The following is a 24,437-nucleotide window of genomic DNA, read 5'->3' on the forward strand; positions in this document are numbered from 1 at the left end:
TGATGCCCAGACCCAAACATTAGAGTCTCACTGCAGAAGCAGCCCTGGGATGTGGGGAGTTTTACGCCATTAGAGGGCTATTAGGAATATTTGCAATTGGGAAAGCTGGCTAGGGGGATTAATAGAACATTTAAGGATAATTCTATTTTGAAAAGTAAGAATGTGTAGATTATTTTTGTAAAAGCTGTGAAAAAATCAGAGAATTAAATTAATACTAAGAATTAAAAGTTTTGGGACGCCTCGGTGGCTCAGTGGGTTAAGCCTCTTGCTCAGTCTTGATCTCAGAGTCCTGGGATCAAGCCCTGCATCCGGCTCTCTGCTTGGCTGGGAGCCTGCTTCTCCCTCTCCTTCTGCCTACTGCTACCTACTTGTGCTCTCTCTCTATCAAATAAATAAATAAAATCTTTAAAAAAAAGTTTTGGGGGCATGTGGGTGGCTCAGTCAGTTAAACATCCAACTCTTGATCTCAACTCAGGTCTCAGTCCTCAGGATTATGAGTTTAAGCCCCCACTGGGCTCTATGCTGGGCATGGAGCCTGCTAAAAAAAAGAAGTTTTGGGGGGTATGTGGGTGTCTCAGTTGGTTAAACATCTAACTCTTGATCTCAGCTCAGGTCTCAATCCTCAGGGTTGTGAGTTCAAGCCCTCCATTGGGCTCTATGCTGGGCATGGAGCTTGCTTAAAAAAAAAAAAAAAAGAATTAGAAGTTTTGATAACAACCATCTAATCTGCAAAGAAAAATTCATACTCTTTAAAGAGTACTCTTTAGTCATAGACTATTGAAATATATCATTGAAGAATTAATAGAATCATATCAGATTATTTTGGCCTACTCAAAGTCTTTTGTGGTTCCATACAAATTTTAGGATTGTTTATTATAGTTCTGTAAAAAATGCTGTTGGTATTTTGATAGGGATTGCATTAAATATATAGATTGCTTTGGGTAGTATAGATATTTGTTCTTCCAATCCATGAGCATGGAATGTCTTTCCATTTGTTTATGTCATCTTCAATTTCTTTTTTTATTTTTTTTTAAGATTTTATTTATTTATTTATTTATTTATTTATTTAGTTATTTCAGAGATGGGTGAGAGGGGGAGAGAGAGAGAGGGAAAGTGCAGGCATGAGTCGGGGAGAGGGGAAGCAGATTCCATGCCGAACAGAGAGCCCAGTGTGGGGCTTGATCCCAGTACGCTGGGATCTACCTGAGCCTAAGACAGATGCTTAACTGACTGAGCCACCCAGGCCCCCCTTATCTTCCAATTTCTTTCATCAGTGTTTTATAGTTTTCAGAGTACAGGTTTTTTACCTCTGTGGTTAAGTTTATTCCTAGGTATTTTATTATTTTTGGTATAACCCTAAATATGATTGTTTTCTTAATTTCTCTTTCTACTGCCTCATTATTAGTGTATAGAAATGAAAAAAATTTCTGTACTTTGATTTTATAGGCTCTCTGACTTTATTGAGTTCATTTATCAATTCTAGTAGTTTTTTGGTAAAGTCATTAAGGTTTTCTATATATAGTATTATGTCACCTGCAAATAGTGAAAAATTTCCTTCTTCCTTACCAATTTGGATGCTTTTTATTCTTTTCTCTTGTCTTATTGTTGTGTCTAGGACTTCTGGTACTATGTTGAATAAAAGAGGTGAGAGTCGACATCCTTGTCTTGTTCCTGACCTTACGGGAAAGCTCTATTTTTTTTTCCCCCCATTGAGTATGATGTTAGCTATGGGTTTTTCATATAAGGCCTTTATTATGTTGAGGTATGTTCTTTATAAAGCTACTTTGTTGAGGATTTTAATCATGAAATGGATGTTGTACTTTGTTAAATGCTTTTTCTTCTTCTATTGAAATAATCATATGGCTTTTATCCTTTCTTGTATTGATATGATGTATCACATTGATTTATGAATATTGAATCACGCTTGCAGCCCAAGAATAAATCTCACTTGAATGTCATGAATGATAATTTTAATGTATTGTTAGATTCAGTTTGCTAATATTTTGTTGAGGATTTTTGCAAAAATGTTCATCAGAGATATTGGCCTGTAGTTCACTTTTTTGGTGGTATTGTTATCTCATTTTGGAATCAGGATAATGCTGGCCTCATAGAATGAATTTGGAAGTTTTTTTTCGTCTTCTATTTTTTGGAAAAGTTTGAGAAGAACAGGTATTAACTCTTCTTTAAATGTTTGGTAGAATTCACCTGTGAAACCGTCTGGGTCCTGTGCTTTTGTTTATTAGGAGTTTTTTGATTACTGAATCAATTTAATTTCTGGTAATCAGTCTGTTCAAGTTTTCTATTTCTTCCTGATCAGTTTTGGTAGGTTATGTGTTTCTAGGAATTTATCCATTTCTTCTAGGTTGTCCAGTTAGTTGGCATATTTTTCGTAATATTCTCTTACAGTCTGTTGTGTTTCTGTGGTATTAGTTGTTATTTCTTCTCTTTTGTTTCTGATTTTGTTTATTTGAGTCCTGTGGTTTTTTGGGTTTTTTTATGAGTTTGACTAGAGATTTAATCAGTTTTGTTGTCTTTTCACAGAACCAATTCCTGGTTCTGTTCTGTGGCATTTTTAGTTCCCTATATCATTTATTTCTTCTCTAATCTTTATTATTTCTTTCCTTCTGCTGATTTTTGGTTTTGTTATTTTTCTAACTCCTTTAGGTATAAGATGTTATTGAGATTGATTGGTTGATTGATTCATGATTGATTTTGCTTCTTGAGTTAGACTTGTATTGCTATAAACTTCCCTCTTAAAACTGCTTTTGTTGGGGACGCCTGGGTGGCTCAGTTGGTTAAGCGGCTGCCTTAGGCTCAGGTCATGATCCCAGCGTCCTGGGATCGAGTCCCACATCGGGCTCCCTGCTCAGCAGGGAGCCTGCTTCTCCCTCTGCCTCTGCCTGCCACTCTGTCTGCCTGTGCTCTCTCTCTCTGACAAATAAATAAATAAAATCTTTAAAAAAAAAAAAAAAACTGCTTTTGTTGCATCCCAAAGATTTTGGACCATTGTGTTTTCATTTTCAAGTGTCTCCATTTATTTTTTGATTTCTTCTTTGATTTCTTGGTTGACCCATTCATTGTTTAGTAGCATGTTATTTAACTTCCTATTTGCTCTCTTTCTAGATGTTTTCTTGTGATTGATTTCTAGATTTCTAGTTTACGTTATGGTAGGAAAAGATGCATGGTATAACCGGTCTTTTTGAATTTTTGATATTTGTTTTGTGACTTAATACATGATCTATTCTGAGGAGTGTTCCACGTGAACTTGAAAAGAATATGTATTCTGTTTTAGGGTGGAATGTTCTGAATGTATCTGTTAAATCTAGTGTGTCATAGAATCACATTTTTTAATAAAAAGAAAAGTCGGCACCATTCAACTAATTAATTAACCTTCACCTTAATCTAAGAATTATTTTTATTTTACTTTAATAGTGTTTTTATTAAAAATTTCAGAAACACTGCCTTTTGGCTACAATTATAAATCCCCTTCTGAATTTCAAAAGTCCTAGATGAGAACAGTTGATTTTTAAAAACAACAAACAAAAAAAATTTCGAAAACACTGCTTAAAATAAGTCAGATACCTAATAAAATATCTTTAAAATTTAAAATTGTTGAGCTAATTGATTTTCTTGGTATGTTTAGTTAAATATTTTTTTCTCTATCTTATAATTACTGAAATGATCTTAATATTTCCCTGCATTTTATTAAAATCATAGTTTCATGTTGGTAATCTGCCAGCACAGACAGTATTTTTATATTATATTTTAAATGTGCTAAGCTGAAGATGAATCATGGTCTGGGTTTTGCTAGATCTTCAAACTTTAATTAGGTGCATTTTTTCTTCCTTTTAAAAGCATTGGACAGAAGATATGACTGAACTAATACAAATATTTTAGTGAGTACAGATAGAATTGAATACTATCATTAAATAAAATTGTAGGACTAGGAGTACCTGGGTTGCTCAGTTGGTTAAGTATCTGGGTCTTAATCTCAGGGTTATGAGTTCAAGCCCCACATTAGGTTCCATGCTACTTTACAAAATAATTGGAGGACTAAAGTATATTATAAGTTTTCATATGCCTTAGTAAAATAATTTATTAATAAAATTAATAATGTGCATTACAATAAATATTTCCTAACGAGCAATGTTTCCACTAGATGTTTTTAACTTTTAGGGAAGTCCTTGTTAGATCTCATATAAACATTTCTTCTTTCTAAAATTTCCACACATATTTCTGTTTATTAAGTATAATATGTTTAAATTCGTCATTTGGGACAATATTAGGAGGATATATATTTTCTTCCACTTCAAGCTATTTTACTATATTTTCCATATTTTCAAAAAGACTAAATATTTTGGAGAAGGAATTCATCTATAATGGTGTGGATTTTTAAGTATACTTTTGTGTACAAATATCGAGACATGGGTGGAAAACAAAAAGTGAACAAAACACACTCACCAGCAAGATCTGTGAACTTTATAATATTTAATAATACCAGAGTAGCAGTTAGTTTTTTGAACTTAATTTTAAATACCATCATAGACCAGTACTAACCAAGACTCAGAACTACAACAATCTTCCCATTCTTTCTCCAAATTTCTGAGGGAAAAAAGATATCCTGTGTTACTGTCAATTCGTTTATTTAACTGAAAAGTCCTGATAATGATTGTCCATTTTCACTTAGCATGGACACTTATCAGGAAGCTACATGACATCAAAGAGGAGTCAGCATAACAAAAAATTTAAAAGTAAAGAATATGATGAGTACAGTACGTACAGCGATGACAACTTCGGTACCTACAGTCAGGAAACAGAGGAAGATTTTGCCAGTCAGCTGAAACAATACAGACAAGCTAAAGAAACCTCAACTACTGCTTTAGGATCATCATTTTCTAAAGAACCAGGGAAAAAACAAAGAATGAAAGTTCAGCAAGGTAAGTGTGAAATTGTCAGTGTTTTTGAGCAGTTAGCTGTGGAATAACAACTTAAATTTCTTAGTCCCTTCTCAAGATCAGCTTATTCCCGTGGTTCCTGAATTTGTTTTTCTTTATTTTATAGATTTTGAGCACAAACATCTACAAATATTTCAGTCTGCATGATAACTTAATATTTGAATTAGAAAGATATGCTAATATTTTTAGAGTATATAAAAATAAAAAAAACAACTTTCCCATTACATTTTTTCCCTTTCCTTGTGTAATGATATCAGTATACTGGAAAAAATGGCTTACATTTTTCAGTTGTTTTTATTACTCTAAACATTGCCTCATATTTTAGACCTGTACAGACAGAATTCTGGGTAGCTTTTCTTTTATTAGACTTGAAAAGATGATGATCTTCTTTGCTGTGCAAATGTACTTATGCTTAGGATTATGGATATCCTTCAAGATTGGAAATAAGAACATAAACTAAAGAAATTTCTGGAGTGATCATCACTTCATCCACTATATTGAGGGACATAATCCCTGGAGAGACCAGGGCAAGTTGCCAAAGAAACTATGGGTCACATAAAAGTCACATCAACCTTTTGAATTGTCCATTCAATGTCTGCTTCAAGAAAACTGGAGTAAGATGAGGCTGAGGTGAAGGAGTGAGCCCCAAACCCAATGTCACTGTACTTTCTATATTGTTGAAAAAAGGAACCAATTATGAGTAAATGTGATTGTTTTTATGACTTTATTTTTTCTTGATTTCCTAGCAAAATTCCTTTGAAAAATATGAATCCAGGCTTTGCTGACCTAAAAAGGAAAGGAATTTGTCTGTACATATGCTATTGTAATTAGTAAGTTTGTTCCTGAAGTCTAGACATAGTGGTGTCAGGAATCATTCCACTTGGGGAATAAGGGAACATAGAGAGGTTTTGCTCATCCATTCCCACCTGGGGTTTTCCCTTTCATCTTTTCCTGTTTGTTCTGTTAAATAATTGAGTATTCTTTTATTTTTGACATTCATTTTACCCCCTCAGTTATGAAAGTAATATATGGTCAAATGCAGAAGACTTTTTCTATGTGTAGAAACAGTAACCTAACCAAGATCAAAGATAAAACAAAAATAATTTGAATCCCTACACTCAGAAATAATTACTATTAATATTTTTGGTGTACATTCTTCCAGAATTTTTCTGACAATTATTTTTAACAAAAAACTATGCATACTGTTTAACTTGTTTTTTGCCTTAACTATGAATTGACTCTCAGTCATTCTTATGTTAATGAGTAGCTTTTAATGGCAACAACATTCTATTCAATTAAACAGACATACCATAGCTTGCCTAACAGATTCTTAGGTTTGGGTGATCATAATCACTTGATATTTAAGTTGCACCCAGATTTTTTTTTTTGGCACCAAGTTTTTTCTTAACTCTGTGATTAACCCTGTATATTTACACATGTCTCAGAGAACATCATCACAAATATTTTTCCTTAAGAATAAATTCTGAAATGCAGAATTGAGTCAAAAACTATAGCCACACATTTGAAGATTTTTGATCCACTTACCAAGTTGATTTCCAAAAAGTTGATAGGCCAATTTATAACACCCCACCAGTATGTGAAAATGCCAATTACTCAACTCCCTACCAACGCTATTCTTTGAGGTAAAAATTGGCATGTTATTTTAAAATTTTTAATTTCTTTGATATCTTTTAACGAAGTAAACATTTTTTCATATATTTATTTGCTGTTTGTAGGTTTAAGATCACTTAATATGTAAGAAAATGTTCGATGTGAATTTGGTAAAATGAGAAATGATTCTATATAGTAACATAACCTAATACATAATTTTTGCAATTTCAGATACTTCTAAATTTAAGCCAAGTTTTTAAAAAGTAAAAGATAGGTATAAATTTTACTTAGAAATATACATAATACTACTCAAAATTATCACTAGAAACTCCATTTGGTCAAATTAACCACTAATACCTACAATGTCTTCCTTAAGGATGAATATAAAATTTAATTCCCTTAAAAACAGAAAGCCTTGTTATTTCTTATTTGAGGAAAACTGGAAAGAACAAAACTACCTTTGACTTCTGTAGCCATGTGTATTCTTGTGCTTTGCCCTCCTTATTATTGTTAACATCCCTTAAAAAAAAAAAGAATGAGAAGCACTACCTGGAAAGTAAAATGTAAAGATTTAATTAATTTTTTTTCATTGAATCTAGAGAGAAAAAAAAATGCACTGTATATTATAGACTATTTAAAATATGCTGTTCCCTATAAACTAATAGATTGACAGGTATGTTGTTTTTCTATAATATTTGAAGTACATTTTAACTCTTTTAGGTATTGAACAGAGGGTTAAAAGTTTTAATGTCGGTCGTGGACGTGGTTTGCCGAAGAAAATCAAACGCAAAGACCGTGGGGGAAGAACCAATAAAGGGCCTAATATTTTTTCAGGAATGGATGACTATCAAGAGGTACTGAGAATTTATAGATAATGAGGAGAGCTTTTCCATCTTTTAACCTATTTGGCTGCAAAGAAAGCCTTGTGATTTTAATGCTACTTTCCTAGTAAATGAAAAATTTCCAGCTAAGATCAAATGAGTATAAATAGATTCTAAAGAAAAGAATTAAAGGAATTGTTGTTTTAATTAGTCAAGATACTAGTATAAAGATGCAAATTTAGGTGACCTTGAAATAAAATTAATGTGTTTGAAAGCACCTCAAATAAAACTGGTATGTTGGAAAGCAAAATGTGACCCTAGTAGTTCTTCATTGTACTTTCCTTTGCTAGGAGTCATCCCAGATGCAAAGGGCAATAAAATGCTAATAGCTCAATATGAAGCATGGCTAATAAGAAGGGAGATACTATAGTGGTAAATTAGCTTACTAGAACCGAAAACATTGAAAGAGAAGAAAAGGCAATATAAATGGTTGGAAAGATGAACTTGTGTACCTTATGTATAGTAAATATTGAATAAAGATATATTGAGTTGAATTCTGAACATGTACATTTCAGCCTTGTTGTACAGACTCTTGGGATTAAAGTAGTCCGAATCTAGTATTCTGACACCATTCCAGCAAGACTGATTAAATTATGCAGAGCAAGAGTAGGTTATTAAAAGCTACAACCTTAAGTGAAAACAAAGGGATAGCAATATATTGTAATTTGAAAATGCCTGATTTTCTGATGTCTGGGTTTAAATAAGGGACAAAGTGGTTTTTTTTTTTTTAAGATTTTATTTATTTATTTGACACAGAGAGATCACAGATAGGCAGAGAGGCAGGCAGAGAGGGGGAGGCAGACTCCGCACTGAGCAGGGAGCCCAATGTGGGGTTAGATTAGGACCCTGTGATCATGACCTGAGCCAAATGTAGATGCTTCACAACACGCGCCCCAAGGAGCAAAAATTTCTTAATATGTACTCTAAGTATACTATTTAAGGAGATGTTAATAGGTATGACCTAAAAAAAGTTCAGGCCCAAATAAATTTGTGAAACCCAGCACATGCCAGTCTACTCTTGGGGATTCTAAGTTGACAATGTATTAAAGGCTTCTTGCAAGTTAGATATAAAAAAGCCTATTTTACTTTGTTCAATCCATTGTTTTTGTTGTATTTTTTTTTAAGATTTTATTTATTTATTTGACAGAGAGAGATCACGAGTAGGAAGAGAGGCAGGCAGAGAGAGGGGAAAGCAGGCTCCCTACCGAGCAGAGTGCCTGATGCAGGGCTTGATCCCAGGACCCTGAGACCATGACCTGAGCCAAAAGCAGAGGGTCAACCCACTGAGCCACCCAGGCGCCCCTCAATTGTTTTTATATTGTACTTGACCCTGAACTTCCCCCAAACCCTGCCCAATATATTAACATTGATTGAGCCACTCACTGTTCCATGGAATAGCAGCTTTGGAGACAAATTTAGAATTTCTGAGTGATTGTAACCTGCCTGTCCATCTTCCTATATTCCTCTAGAGTGTGTTGCTTTCTCGAGACCATATTAATATGAATGCTGTCTGAAAGTAAGCTTTCTCCTATATCCAATAGGTACATACTATGTTTGGAAAAAAAATTAGCTTCCAACAAAGTGTGGCTTTGAACAAGTTACTACCTGTCTCTGAGTTTAATTTGCTTAATCTGTAAAATGAAAGTATGGTGTTTAATTAACTCTAAGGAGATTGTCAAGTACTAACATGTTTACAAATTTGGATTGCAACTAAAAAATTCTTTATCATGTTATAGAAAATCAGAATAAATTATTTCTTTTGCACTCATTAGATATAGAATATTTTTCCTTTAGCTTATTAAGATTAAAATGTTACCGGGGTGCCTGGGTGGCTCAGTGTGTTAAAGCCTCTGCCTTCGGCTCAGGTCATGGTCTCAGGGTCCTGGGATCGAGCCCCGCATCGGGCTCTCTGCTCAGCGAGGAGCCTGCTTTCTCCTCTCTCTGCCTGCCTCTCTTCCTACTTGTGATCTGTCAAATAAATAAATAAAATCTTTAAAAAAAAAAAAAGATTAAAATGTTATCAACTGTGTCCGTTTATTGGCTGTCAAGAGAGATTTCTTGTTATGATTCTAGAAACAAACAGAGTGCCAGAGCCCAAGCAGGTAGCTCATATTCAGGAGTGGTCTGGGGGAAACCTGTCCAGGGTACAGTGAACATGCTAGAGTGGCCAACATACATCCATTTCCATCTTTTCCAGGGAGTATGAGATCCTCCAAAAGCCAGATAAATTCACAGATATCTGCATGTTCACATGAACTGTCTTGAAAACTCAAGGGTGGTCACAGAACAAGCAAATGTTTGATAGGTTTTAAGAACTTATTTAGTCTGTTGGCCATAAAACTTCTTAATTTTTTTTTGTATTTATAACACCTGTTACATTTTCTGTAAATACATATTATTTTGCTGGCAAATCTTTTCATTCCCTCTTCCTTATATATTTCAAAAAGATTTTTGTGCTCTTGTTTCTTATGCCAGTATAATACATCTTCTAGAGGAAGTACATTTTGAAATAACCAAGTAGATAATTTAGTTTTCCCTATCTTCGTCTTTCCTTTCTCTCCCTCTTTTTTCCCCTCCCTCTTTCTTGAATTGTATTTTCTTTTTATTTATTTTATTTTATTTATTTATTTGAGAAGGAGGGAGAGAGAGAATGAGAGAGAGAGAGAGAGAGAGAACATGAGAAGGGGCAGGATCAGAGGGAGAAGCAGACTCCATGCCAAGCAGGGAGCCCGATGCGGACTTGATCCCAGGACTCCAGGATCATGACCTGAGCCAAGGCAATCGTTTAACCAACTGAGCCATCCAGGAGCCCTGAATTGTGTTTTCTTAGAGATAGTATAATACAGTGCAAAGAGTTCTATCTACCCTGACTGCTGACTCACCATATGACCCTTGGCAAGTCATTAATTTCTCTAATCTTCACTTTTCACATTTGTCTAGTGAGGGTGATGAACTAAATGATTTCTGTGGTTCTTCCAACTCCTTTGTTACAAGAGATCTTAATGGTAGAGGACATTCACGTTGCTTCTGTAGGCTTAGACTTAAAAGATCAGATCTTCTAGGCATGTTATTTTCTCCTAAAATTTTATTATTAAAGTTTCTTTAGATTTTTTAGAATATCTTCATTATAATTAGGTTTCTCATGGTTATGGATACTGATACACATTCTACTCATTTAAACTAAACTAAACTAAAAAACAAAACAGAAAAACCCATAACCCTCTATTAAAACAATGAGGCACATCATTAGAAAGTCATAGAATGAATTATTGATGAAATATAGGTACAACTTGGTGCATTTTTCAGGGTGGTTTGGATTTTTTTGGTGATTACCTAATATTTTACTTTTTAATTTCAGTTATATTCTTCTAGTTGGCCTATTAATTTTGTATAATGCATTCTCCTGGACTTCCTATTTTCTTATATCTACTTGCTCTAAATGAGCCTGAAAATAGAAAATGTTTGTGAGCCAAATTTACATAAATTTAAAACATTTTAAATGATCTGATCAGAGAATAGCATAAACAATTTTATTGTGTTTTTCCTGAGGCAATTTGGGTATACTTACATATTTTTTAAAAACATATAGGATTATCTGTGTTCTTCGTATTGTACTTTTTCCCTAGAATTCTTATAGTAAAACATATATTTCAAATGCGAGCACTGAGGATCAGATTTAAGTCTAGCCATCTTTTGCCTCAAGTGGTTGCTGTGAGGCAGTTTCCTATTTTCAGTAGGTTGTGTTTTGTTCTCCATCTCCTAGCAAACTGAAGGAAAGGGAAACAAATCAGATTAGAAGAGCAAATAGTTATTGTGAACTCCTGCTATATATAAAGTATGATGCATACCGGGTGTTTGAAAAATAGTGCTATTTTATAGAGCTCATGAATGTAAGTCCTTAGCCTGGCTAAGCCTCATACTCTTGTTACTCAATTTTCTTGTACTCAGCAAAAGTTGAACAGAGGTCTAAGGAGAAGTAAGGAAAGCAGGTAGGGCTGTGAGGTTTTCTACCATATACTTCTTTTTGTTATTTTTTAAAAGTTTAAAGAAATACATCCTCCCTCTTTTTTTTCTTTCCTAAAGGAAGTACAGAATAACCACACATGCAAAAAATCTCTGATTTTTTGGAGATCCATCTAGAGACATACACTCTTAAATGTGGGGATATATTCTTTGAGTCTTTTATCCTTTGTCTTTATTATTATAACATTCAGATCAGTTTTCCACTTAGTAAAGTATCGTGAACATTTTCTTATGTTCCTAAATTGTCACTCCATCTCATCGGTTTGTAATGATTACATACTAATCTGTCACTGACCTACATCATAATGTATTTGACTGGTCTCATCATTTGGGATGTGTAATTTCTAGGTATCTGTCTGTTTGTTTGTTTTATCATGCAAAGTAATTCTGCAGTAATTATTTTCGTGAATAAAGTATGTGTGCCTCCCTGATAATTCCTTCAGAATACTCCTGAAAAGTACAAATTTTGTCAAACAGTATGGGTATTACAAATCTTTTATAACATAGCTATCAGCACATCACAAGAAAGCACATTTAACATCTTTGCCAACAAGTATTATTGTTAATTTTCAGGCTTTTCATAATTTTATTTTTAAAAAGTAGTTGTACTTCCTTATTAAAATAGAAATAGGTTCTTTGCAACCACTAGTAGCAATGAGCAGTGTATTAGAAGCCTGTCTCTGCAAATAAATAAATAGTATCTGAATGTCCACTCTTGACCACTTTAAATAGTAATTTGTACTGCTTTCCTAATCCATTTGACTATCCATTTTAGTACATATTTAATATTTTATATGTTGTATTCAAATGAATTTTTCTTTCTTACAGTATAGTAAACCAGGGAAAAAATGGAAGGTTATGACTCAGGAATTCATTAATCAGCACACAGTGGAACACAAAGGAAAACAAATCTGTAAATACTTTCTGGAAGGGAGATGTATTAAGGTAAATTTGGGGAGATATCATAAAGAATTTCAACTTCCACAATAATCTTTAAAATGTAAAGTCTTTTTAGGGGGTGGTTAGTTGTTTGTTTTTTTCATTTCTCATACACTTGTAATTATAAAGCTGGTTCTTCAAAGTGTATCTTCAAAGTGTGTCTGTGGCAATACTGTACATCGGAGTGTACTTAATTCTATTCTGGGACAGTAATATAATTTGTTGAACCCAGATTTTATTTAACAAACACAAAATGCTGACTGTGTGGCAAGTACTGTTTAAAGTGGATTATTAATATTAAATGTTTTAATCTTTACAGCAACCCTATGAAGTAGGTACTGTTAATAGCCCCATTTTAAACATGGCCAAACCAAGAGGTTAAATAAGTGTCCCTAGTGGCTCAGCTAGAAACGGTGAGTGCTGGTGGAACCCGGGCAGTAGGCTCTGAGGCCATGCTGTCAGTGCTTCCTCTGCCTCTGTGCATAGCCACAACCACTGACTTCGGCAAGACTTCCAAGAGATTGTTTGAATTATTATTAGATCATTATTTAAACACTGAAGATATAGCCGTAGTTCCACCATGAAACACCATAGAGAAAATTCAATTGTTTCTTTTTTTCTCTTTTGTGACAGGGAGATCAGTGTAAATTTGATCATGATGCAGAGTTGGAGAAGAGAAAGGAGATCTGCAAGTTTTATTTACAAGGATATTGTACCAAAGGAGAGAACTGCATTTATATGCATAATATCCTTTATTAAAAAGATGTTAACCAAAATATTGAGGTTATAAAACGTTACTGAGGTTTTTCAAAATCCCTAGAAAACCTACTTTGGTTTTAAATTTAAAATAGCATCTGCTATGGTCATATGACTTTTTCCTCTTGATCTTGTCAAAGTGTTGATTACAATAGTAAATTTCCTAAAACCCCTCAGGAATTCCCTGAATGTAAGCCACCTGAAAATGGCATATTTTTCAATAAACTTCTGGATTTAATATTTTCTTTAGAAGTTTAAAATTTGTTTCCAAAATCATGAGGTAGCTTAGCTTATACTTTTCATGTTGGGATATTTGACTTTAATGTGACATATTGAGCCCCTTTATTTCCTTTATAGATATAAGCTCTTGCTACAAAATTTATTTGCTCTGTCTACAATTTTTATTGTGGAAAGTAACAGAACTTACATTATTGAAATACTATAGTATTTGCTGTAACAATTATTTTTTCTTTAAAATATTTTCTAGCTTAATATAGTAAGGAAGATTAAAATCTTTGAATGTTTTGCTGCATAATTGAAATATTTCATCTTAAAAATTATCTAATATGACATGTATAAAAAATTCAGTACAATATATAGTAATACAGTCTTATTGACTCAGCACTGATATGTTTTGGATTTCAAAGTATTAAGAGTTTGATGTCACTTGGTCTGTTCCTTAATATTTTTATTTACATGAATTTCCGTGTAAGTTCTACCATAGTGGAGCAAAATGTTACCAAGGAGACAACTGTAAATTTTCACATGATGATCTGACTAAAGAAACAAAGAAACTTTTGGACAAAGTAAGTAATATTTTTGCACTTCAGTTATTTCTTAGGTCTCATCACAGAGTCATTTGTCTTGAATCATATTTTATAAATCATATTTCAGAAAAGTCTCCTGAGAAATCAAGGATTTGTTATTTTATGTTTTAATCCATGAGCGTAGTATGTTAGAATAGCAGAAGTATTAGGAATTAAAATCTTTCATTCTTACCATTGTTCTGCCATTAAAAAGCTGATGTACTTTGAGAAATATCTTTTACCACTTGGAACCTTACTATCAAAAATGAGTTATCTCTCTCTGACCCATTTTGACTTCAGAATAATATTTTTCTAATAACAAAACTGGTTTACTGAAGTCTTCACAGTTTTTAAATGTAAGGAAGAAAGCTTCTTTTGGAATAGTAATCTTTGCCAATCATTTTTAGGTGTTGAACACTGAAGAAGAAGCCACAAATGAAGATGAACGAGAATTAGAAGAACTTAGAAAACGGGGCATAACTCCTCTTCCCAAACCACCTCCAGGAGTTGGGCTTCTCCCAACTCCACCAGAACATTTTCCCTTTTCTGATCCTGAAGATGATTTTCAGACAGATCTCTCTGATGATTTCAAGAAAATCCCATCTCTTTTTGAAATAGTTGTAAAACCTACTGTGGATTTAGCACACAAGATTGGGAAGAAGTAAGTTAAAATCTTCAAAAATGGCATCATTTTCCCCCTAAAATTTCCTACTGAGAAACTAACTTGTATTCCATGTTAATCATGTAATTAAACTTAGGTAGAGATAGCAGATACCTGGCATTCACCCCAAATGCTCTTCCTGCTTTCCTTTGTCTCTGTCCCCTGCTGCATGCCATCAGTGCTTCTCTCTGTGGAATCCTTAACAGCTTTAAAAACCTCTCCACAGAGTAACCCTGAGAGACACTGCCCTGTGGCTGGAATTGGTATGTCTCCCAATTCATTAGGAGGCTACATTGGCGTTGATAACATCTTCAAATAGTGGCATTAGCATGTCTCCAGAATATTTGATTCTTTTAGAGAAATTTTCCTTAGGCTATTAGAGGAAAACCTTTGGTAAGCTGGATCCAGATTTGCATTTTCTAACAACACCATTCCAGTCCTGCTGCCCTTTCCCAGAGTCTGTGCACCTGGGCTGCAAGTCCCACTGTTGATTATTTTAACCCTGAACACTCAGAAAATCAGTAAGATCTCAGTAAATGAGGAACAAGAAATTGACAGGAAATGTGAACCATTAAAATTATTTCTCTTAAGGTCAAGAAGAAGATAAGTATGTCCATTGTTTGGCTAATACTATAGATCGGATGCTAGCCAATGCAAAAAGAGAAAGACATAATAGATATAAAGATAGAAATGGAGAGGGAAAAATAAAAAAAAAAGAAAGAAAGAAAGAAATGGAGAGGGAGTTCATTTTGGGGGCAGTCTCCCTTGATAGACCTGAAGGAATCAACTGACAAAACTATTAGAAATAGTAACTAAATTAGTAAGATGTCCAGAAAGAAGAACAACACTCAAAACCTAAAGGTCTTTTTATATGCTGACAGTAATCCATTACAAATTGAAAAGGTGTGTGTTTATATAGTATAATTCTAATTTTGTTATATTTTAGAAAAGTTCCATGTATGCCTAGAAAAAAGTCTAACAAAAAAATATTAACTAACCAAAAAATATTTCTGTGGGTGGCAGGATTAGAGGTGATTCTTACTTATCTTTGCCCTTTTCTGTATTTTTCAAAATAGCTGTAAGCTTTAGAACAGCTCATAGTGTCTATTGATTAAGACTGTGGGCTAAAATGAAGGCAAGATGCATCTACTGGCGTTTTTATTTGGAGATAATGTAGAATAAACTGCTTCTTAACATATTCTGATACAAAAAAACACACTTAACCATACATATTTAAAATATAACATTCTTGTTTGCCTCTTTTCTTTGAACTAAGAAATATTATTCTTTCTGTCTACAGGCCACCAGCATTTTATAACAGTGCCTCACCACCAGGACCACAGTTTCAGGAAAGCAGCCCACATCCTCAACATATCTATAGTTCTGGATCAAGTCCGGGTCCTGGACCTAATATGTCTCAGGGACACAGTAGTCCTGTGATGCACCCGGGGTCCCCCGGACATCATCCATGCGCCGCAGTGCCACACAGCCCACCTTTGCCGCCTGCTCCACCTGGAATTTTAGGTCCTCACAGTCAAGCTGGAGTACTTGTTCAACCAGATGCACCTTTGACACCACAGAATATGAGTGGTGCTTACCATTGCTCGGGCTTTCCAGAACACATGATGAAAATACCCAGAGAGAATCACTGTTCTCCAGGTTCCTCATACCTGCAAAGTCCTGGTGAAATGCAGCTCAACACCAGTTATGAGTCCCTACAAAACCCAGCTGAATTTTATGATAATTACTATTCACAGCATGCTGTACCTAATTTTCAGCCACCTAGTAACTCTGGTGGTAAGTTTACCTTTTCAAATAACTCATTTTTAATTGTTTTTAAGCTTTTCTTTTCTTTTTTTTTTTTTTTTAAATTATATTTATTTATTTGACAGAGACACAGCAAGAGAGGGAACATAAGCAGGGGGAGTGGGAGAGGGAGAAGTAGGCTTTCCGCTGAGCAGAGAGCCTGATGCGGGGCTTGATCCCAGGACTCTAGGATCATGACCTGAGCCGAAGGCATACGATTAACGACTGAACCACCCAGGCGCCCGACTCATTTTTAATTTAAAATCTTTGGCGTTCTCTATTTTTCATTAAAAACATGATAAGAATGTGTGTTTTTAATAAAGCTAAGTAAAATGTAATGAAACTGAAGCCATAAAATATATTTTAAATTTAACCAAACATTTGCTACACCAGAACTTTAGATAGCTTTAAAAAAAATATTTACAATTGGGTGCCCACGTGGCTCAGTCGGTTAAGAGTCCCAAGTTTTCATTTCAGCTCAGGTCATAAACTCTGGGTCATGAGATGAGCCCTGCGTCCAGCTCCACGCTCAGCATGGAGTCTGCTTGCCCCTGCCTCTCCCCTCAATGCTCTTTTTCTCTAAAATAAATAAAATAATATCTTTAAAAAAACATTTACAATCACATAGTAATACGGTAATCAAATGTAGTTACTATTAAAGCTTCAATTTCTTGTAATTGATCGTGGCACTCTCTAGTGGAGTTCGGTGCAAATCAGCGTCTGTGTCTTTCTGTGTTATGTGTATAGATGGGATGTGGCATGTTGACTTTGCCCAGCATCAGCCTCCCATTGTTCAAGACTCCCCTAACCGTGGGAGTGGATCTGATGGCAGCAGCAACACGACAGGCCACGGCCCCCTGCCTGCTCCAGGCCTCCTCCCTGCAGTGCAGAGAGCTCTTTTTGTCAGACTTACTCAGAAGTACCAAGAAGAAGATGAACCAAGCAGCACCCAACCTCAAAGGGCACCAAGCAAGGACGAAGGTGTGTCGGTTGTTATGGTAGCATCTTACTTTGGAATTACCCAGTTCCTGAAATGCTCTTGAATAGGTTAAAATTTGAAAAATTAGTTCCTTTGAACTATCTATTCTACTTCCAGCTTACCTTGTAGCTTCTATCTGCTTGGAATTGGTCATGGTTTCCAGTGTCATTAATGCTTTAGTACTTAATTGCAAAGAATTTTACCTGAAGCAGTGAGTAGATCTGAAGCTATAGTGTGAGGCCTGGCTGAAGCCCTTTTTATGGAAGAAGGAAATAAAACAGGAACCAGACATCTTCCAGGGCAGAAATTTTGACTTCTAGCCCAAGTTTAAAATGATTCAGTTATTAGAGTTTTTATGGGCATAGGTTGTATTCTACTATATTATGAAGGAATATTATTTTTAACATAAAAGATTATGTGGAAACCTCAAGTTTACCTTAGTATTTTTGATATTGATAAGTATATAACAGTTACTTCATTCAGTTGAGGAGAGAAAGCTTAACACATCCAGTTCTTCTTATGAATTACAGAATTGATATGTTTGCCCACTTTCTTGTGTGTATTTTTTTTTAAAGATTTATTTATTTATTTATTTGATAGAGAGAGAGAGAGAGAGAGAGATCACAAGTAGGCAGAGAGGCAGGCAGAGAGAGAGGAGGAAGAAGCAGGCTCCCCGCCAAGAGCCCGATGCGGGGCTCAATCCCAGGACCCTGGGACCATGACCTGAGCCGAAGACAGAGGCTTTAACCCACTGAGCCACCCAGACGCCCCTTTATTTTTTTTTTTAATTAAGTAAATTGCATGGCCAACATGGGGCTCAAACTCACGACCCAAGCCCAGGAGTCTCATGCTCCACCAGCTCAGCCAGCCAGGTGCCCATTTGCCTACTCTTAAGCATAAAATTTATAAATATGTAAAACTGGGTAACATTAGGTAGCTACAAGGTATTATATAAACATCTGTTATCTTTTCAAAGAAGGTAGCATTAACACTTCATTTATTTAACATCACAGGGAAATTAGGGATTCCTAGTAAGTTTGTTTTCTATACAATTTATGTTTGCTTCTTAAAGTGCTTAAACTTAAAAAAAAATTTTTAATGATTATCTTTCTATAAAGTGTTAGAAAGATTTACATTTTCATAAATAAGAAAATTTACAGTTTTTCTGGATATAAAATTTTGTACTATAGTAATATAATTGGTGATGTTTTATGAAGGTTTTTATCTCTGTATCCAGAAAAAATCTTGAATGGCTAGGTTTTTTAAAGAATTTAAATTCAGTTAATTAACATATAGTGTATTATTAGTTTCAGCGGTAAAGTTCAGTGATTCATCAGTTGTATATAACACCCACTGCTCATTATATCATGTGCCCTCCTTAATGCCTGTTACCCAATTACCCTGTCCTCCCCACTCCCCTCCCCTCTGGCAGCTCTGTTTTTTTCCTATGATTAAGAGTCTCTTATGGTTTGTCTCTCTGATTTCATCTTGTTTTATTTTTCCCACCCTTCCCCTGTGCTCCTCTGTTTTGTTTCTTAAATTCCACATATGAGTGAGATTATATAATTGTCTTTAGCTGATTGATTTATTTCACTTAGTATAATACCCTGTAGTTCCATCCACATCATTATAAATGGTAAGATTTCATTCTTTTTGATGGCTAAGTAATAATCCATGGTGTGCCTGTGTGTGTGTGCGCGCACGCGCGCGCCATATCCTCTTTATCCATTCATCTGTCAATGGACATCTGGGCTCTTTCCACAGTTTGGCTATTGTGGACATTGCTGCTATAAACATTGGGGTGCAGGTGCCCCTTTGGATCACTACTTTGTATCTTTGGGTAAAATACCTAGTAGGGAACAGCTAGATTTTTGTGTGTGTGTTCGTGTTCATTTTTATAAATTGTAGTGCCCTTATAATTTTAATCTCTCCTTTGATAAAAAGCTGAAAAAGCTGTTAACTGTCATTTCTTATCTAATATCTCCTTTTCATTGGCCTACCCTTTGGTCTGCTTTCCTTCTCATTCCAGAAATGATTGAAGATGGCTTATGAAATATATTGATAAGAAAGGCAAAATAAAATAGCATCTTCCTTTTGTGGGTCAGATTTGGATCATCTTACATATTTGGATCAAGTAACAAATTCTGTGAGAAATGAATTGCTATGCAGAAATATCTAAAATAATGGCAACAGGTTAAAGTGAATCACTAGTTCAGCTTTGGTCTTCCCAAGGTCAAAGAGAGGAAGAAAAGAGATCTAGTGTCTAGTAGTTTTTTCTGATACTGACACCGAAATATAGTGAAACTTTTTTCCATTGGGTTGGGGTACCTGGCTTCCTGAGTCAGTGGAGCATAAGACTTGATGCTTGGGGTTGTGAGGTCAAGTCCCACTTTGGATGGAGAGATTCCTTAAAAAGAAAACTTTAAAAACAAGCCAAAACTTTTTTCCGCTGTGATATATATATAGTCTATATGATTTTAAGCCATAATTCCACCCTAAATATCAATGCCTGTTTTGTAACTCTGTTCAAACTAAATGTGTAACACTGAAATTATGTGTAGTAGAAACGTGCTAGTGAGCAGTGAGATGAGTTAAATGAGAATATGCCCAATATTCTGTTAATCCGTGACATTCTAGGACACATACATATGTGTGTGTGTGTGTGTGTGTGTGTGTGTGTTACCAAGTCAGAGTCAACATATGTGTGTTTTTTTTAACATATGTATGTTTTAATGGAAAGGAAGGACTGTCTCCTGTAGCATCAGTTTATAATCCCTGCTGTACTACTAGAAAGAACACCTCTGACAGTGTTCCCATAGATTCTTAACAGGGTGTCTAACACACTAGGGTTAAATATAAGCCTTTAGGAGTATGGCCCAAAGTGTTCCCATAAAGTTAAAGTATATAAATTTCAGGATGTTAGTTTCGTTATTTTTACTTTGAAATATTTAAATAGCTAATATATTCACATATGTCAAACATCTAGAAATATAATAAGCTATAGATGAAAAATCTCTACCTCATCCCTCATTTGCTTGTTTCCCAATGCTCCCTTAACCAGTACTCCATTGTTTTGTTTTCTTTCCAGATTTTTAAAAAACATTGCATCCTTGTTATCTCAATAAATCCAGAGCTACAAAGCTTAAGTATTACTTAAAGAGATCCAAAACATTTTAGTATTCTTTTCCAAGAGTATTTTTCCTCCTTCCCCAACTCTGTCATGCCACACCTACTCTCAGTTCCCTTTTGGCCAATCCGAATAAAAGGTCCTGCCTTCTCCCTGACCAGAAGGACGCTACACATATTCTAATATCACACCTCTTTCTCTATAGAGTATGATGACTAAATTGATTATTGTCATTCCACATCTAATTTTACTCCAGTGTTGAACTCTGGCATTTCTCTGATGCATTTTCTTGAAGTTAGACTACACTTATTCTAGAAATATTGCATGTTTTTTGATTATCTTAATTAAGGTAAAATATGAATGCTTCATTCTTTACAATAAGTTTTTATCTGCATTTAGATGATACTGTTAACTGGTATTCCAGTAGTGAAGAGGAAGAAGGAAGCAGTGTGAAGTCAATACTGAAAACATTACAGAAACAAACAGAAACTTTAAGGAATCAGCAACAGCCTTCCACAGATCTCAGCACTCCTACTGACCCAAGACTCGCTAAAGAGAAAAGCAAAGGAAACCAAGTTGTTGACCCTAGACTTAGGACTATCCCAAGGCAAGACGTGAGAAAATCCTCTGAGTCTAACCCACTGGATCTTAGACTAGCGTGGGATCCCAGGAAATTGAGAGGGAACGGAAGCGGTCATGTAGGATCTTCTGTTGGTGGAACAAAGTTTGATTCGCATCATGCAAATCCCGGCTCCGTCAAACACAAAAGAGGAGATGATGATGATGAAGATACAGAAAGAGAATTGAGAGAAAAAGCTTTCTTAATACCTTTGGATTCTTCCCCTGGCATAATGCTCCAGGATCCGAGGTCACAGCTGAGGCAGTTCAGTCACATTAAAATGGATATTATCCTAACCAAACCCAACTTCGCAAAACACATCGTGTGGGCTCCAGAAGACTTACTTCCAGTCCCTTTACCTAAACCTGACCCAGTATCTTCAATCAATTTACCTCTGCCCCCTCTTATAGCTGACCAGAGGCTCAGTAGGTTGTGGAATACAAAAAGCGATCTTCATCAGAATACAGTGCCCACTGATTCAAAATCAGCGGCCAAAGTCAAAGTGAACACCGCAAACAGAGAAGGCTACCTAGAGCAATTTGGAGAGCTGCATAGTTCAGGAAGTAAATTAGGAGATCCTAGGCTTCAAAAAAATTTTGATCCTAGACTTCATAGACTGCACAGTACAGAGTCTCACCCAGCGGTTATGAAGGACTCACATACATTAAAGGGCACCCCTCACTTAGCCAGATCTAACCCTGCTTCGTCGCAGCCCTCCGGGGCCACGACTAGCAGTTCCGGGCCGGGGGCCTTGCCTCCATATGCCCCTAAACTCTCCTCTTCAGCTGGCCTTCCCCTGGGAACCCCAAATTCAGTTCTTAGTGGCATTAGTTTGTATGACCCTAGGGAGCATGCTTCATCATCTGCGTCAGAGCTAGCAACAGAAAATACAGAGAACCCGAAAAAAAGTGGTGGTTTAAAAAGTAGTGACAAAACTGAGCCTTCTCCTGGAGAAGCAGTCCTGCCACAGAAAACCAGTGCAAATGTGGAAGTCGCCGTGGATGGGCCGGCTGACCCACAGGCAGACACCCTCAGGAGTCCTGGTACGGTTCAGGTCCCAGCAGTGCACAGTCTTCCTATTCAGGCATTAACAGGCCTAATTAGACCGCAGTACAGCGATCCAAGGCAGTCCAGGCAGCCAGGGCATACGAGTCCCACCCCGGAAAGTGATCCCAGTAGAGAACCAGATGACAAATCTCTGAAAGAGGTTTTTAAAACTTTTGATCCGACTGCTTCACCATTTTGTTAGCTATCGTGTAATTAAGCAATTCTTTTCACTCTGTGACTATTGCAGTCCTCTGCTGTTTTGTAACTGGTTTACCTCTATAGTTTATTTATTTTTAAATTATAAATACTTTTCAGCTGCTAGTATCAGAACCACAAGAAGTTATATCCTCTAAAGCCTGTGGTATTTTATATAATATTTTTATAACTTTAAGAGACTGTAGTAATTGACATAGAAACCTATATATCATGTTAGCTTCGGTAAAAGTACTTTTATCGTAAATAACCCATCATGAACTTGACACTCTGCCCAAATATATGCCAGTCGTCTTTCATAATCAATGTTTAGATAAATGATTACCACTTTTATATGGTTGTTAGTTTCAAGCAATATGATGTACATTACTTTTGAGCAACAGTATTTTGACTAGGATCTTCTCTGTTTGTCAACAGAACTGATTAATATGTAATGCTAACTGCTAACTAAAATGTAAAATGAAGTAAAGAAAACATTTTTAAAATCACAGTCAGCAGAGCAGTTCGTGTTTAAGGGCATCACTTTTATTAGTATTGGCAATATTGTGTAAATGAAGCATTTGAATGTCCTATCTTTTAAAAGTATTTTATTGTATACTGTATCATAGAAGTTGGAGATACATAGATTGTTTTTGCTAAAGTGAAATATTCCCCAAGTTCTCTAACATAACTTTTTAAATTTAATTTTTCATATTAAATAGTTATGAGTTCTTGCTGTGTTACATTGTGATGTTTATGTGTCTCAATGTTTTTGTCGTTAGCAGCATAATTTATATTCCGTTTTCAAATGATGTAGCTGTGATAATTGTATTCATCATGACTTTGGTAATTTTTAACAAATTTTTAAAAGATCCAGTGACAGTCTGTAGTGATTATTGCATTGGTAATGTTTTAAATGTCCAGGTTCTATATTTTAAATAGCGAGAAAACACAGAGATGGTATAATCAACTGTATATGGCTACCAATAAAGAATCTCTTTCAGATCTCTCCTGACTGGCATTCTGTAACAGAAGAGACTGCCTGGTATTTTAAGTATTTAATGTCCTCATAGTTGGAAATCTCTTAAATTGATTAGAAATTTCATTTTGATGAAAAATAATTTGTATTCATTCTTGTGTCTTTTGTGCAGTATATAAGTAATGGCAGCCCTATTTGTTTTATACAGATTTATAACGGAAAGTATTACACTCATATTCATATCTTGAACTAGATGTGTGTGACCATGTTTGCTGGTAATGGCTCCGATAAGTAACTTGAGATGGAGCATTTCACTGTAAAAGATAATGAAAGTAAAGGAAATTGGTCCTTGGATGAAAATAGCTATGCTTGAGAAGTGATTTTAGAAGTTTATGGCAAAATATTTCTGTGGGAACCTAACATTCAGCTAACATATGATTTAATATTAATGTATATTTTTCTATTCTTTTTTTTTTTTTTTTTGCTTTGATTCCGTACTTAAATGATGTTGCAGCTAAGTGAACAGGAACTCTGCTCACAGTGAACTAATGGTTCATCGTGGAATGAGTGGAATGAGTGGAAGGACAGTTGTTCAAGGGGATGCGAATTTTTACTATTTATACTTTGGTTACATTGTTGCCTAAAATGGCTCTGGATAATATTTTTGGGTTTAAAAAATGTACTTTAAAGCCACCATAGAAAGTATTTTCTGATTTACTGTCCACATGAACTTTTATTGTTAACTGAAAAGTAAATAAATGGTTAAAACTGACAGAAAAAAGTTGTGTGTGTGTGTGTATACACACATACACTTCTATGCATACAAATATATAATATTTATCAGGAAAAAAGCAGTAAAATTGCTGAATTTTAGTAATTAAATTGAAATTTTTAGCGAATCTTTAATTCCCCCTTATATTTTATAATTACATTAAGTAATAATGTTCATATTTTAAATATCATACAAAAAAGATAATTTGGCTTGTTAAAGATCCAAATAGAATCCAAATTCTTAACAGAAGATCCTTTTTACTTAAGAGAGATATTGAAAGATTA

The 24,437-nt window shown here is 35.0% G+C and overlaps 1 protein-coding gene across 1 annotated transcript in view; it reads left to right on the forward strand.

Annotated features, from left to right (window-relative positions):
* Positions 1-23,409, forward strand: part of ZC3H6 (zinc finger CCCH-type containing 6) — a 64,694-nt gene extending 41,285 nt beyond the window's left edge. The window contains exons 4-12 of the mRNA XM_032843930.1: positions 4,688-4,937; positions 7,287-7,420; positions 12,299-12,415; positions 13,043-13,154; positions 13,862-13,971; positions 14,379-14,632; positions 15,933-16,429; positions 17,186-17,419; positions 20,944-23,409. Of these exons, the coding sequence (XP_032699821.1) occupies positions 4,688-4,937; positions 7,287-7,420; positions 12,299-12,415; positions 13,043-13,154; positions 13,862-13,971; positions 14,379-14,632; positions 15,933-16,429; positions 17,186-17,419; positions 20,944-22,412 (3,177 nt within the window). The 3' untranslated portion in view covers positions 22,413-23,409. The remainder of the gene's footprint in view (positions 1-4,687; positions 4,938-7,286; positions 7,421-12,298; positions 12,416-13,042; positions 13,155-13,861; positions 13,972-14,378; positions 14,633-15,932; positions 16,430-17,185; positions 17,420-20,943) is intronic.
* Positions 23,410-24,437: the final 1,028 nt, after the last annotated feature.

This window comes from Lontra canadensis, unplaced genomic scaffold (assembly GCF_010015895.1).
Source record: "Lontra canadensis isolate GAN:19392208 unplaced genomic scaffold, GSC_riverotter_1.0 scaffold144, whole genome shotgun sequence".
NCBI classification, from domain to species: Eukaryota; Metazoa; Chordata; class Mammalia; order Carnivora; family Mustelidae; genus Lontra; species Lontra canadensis.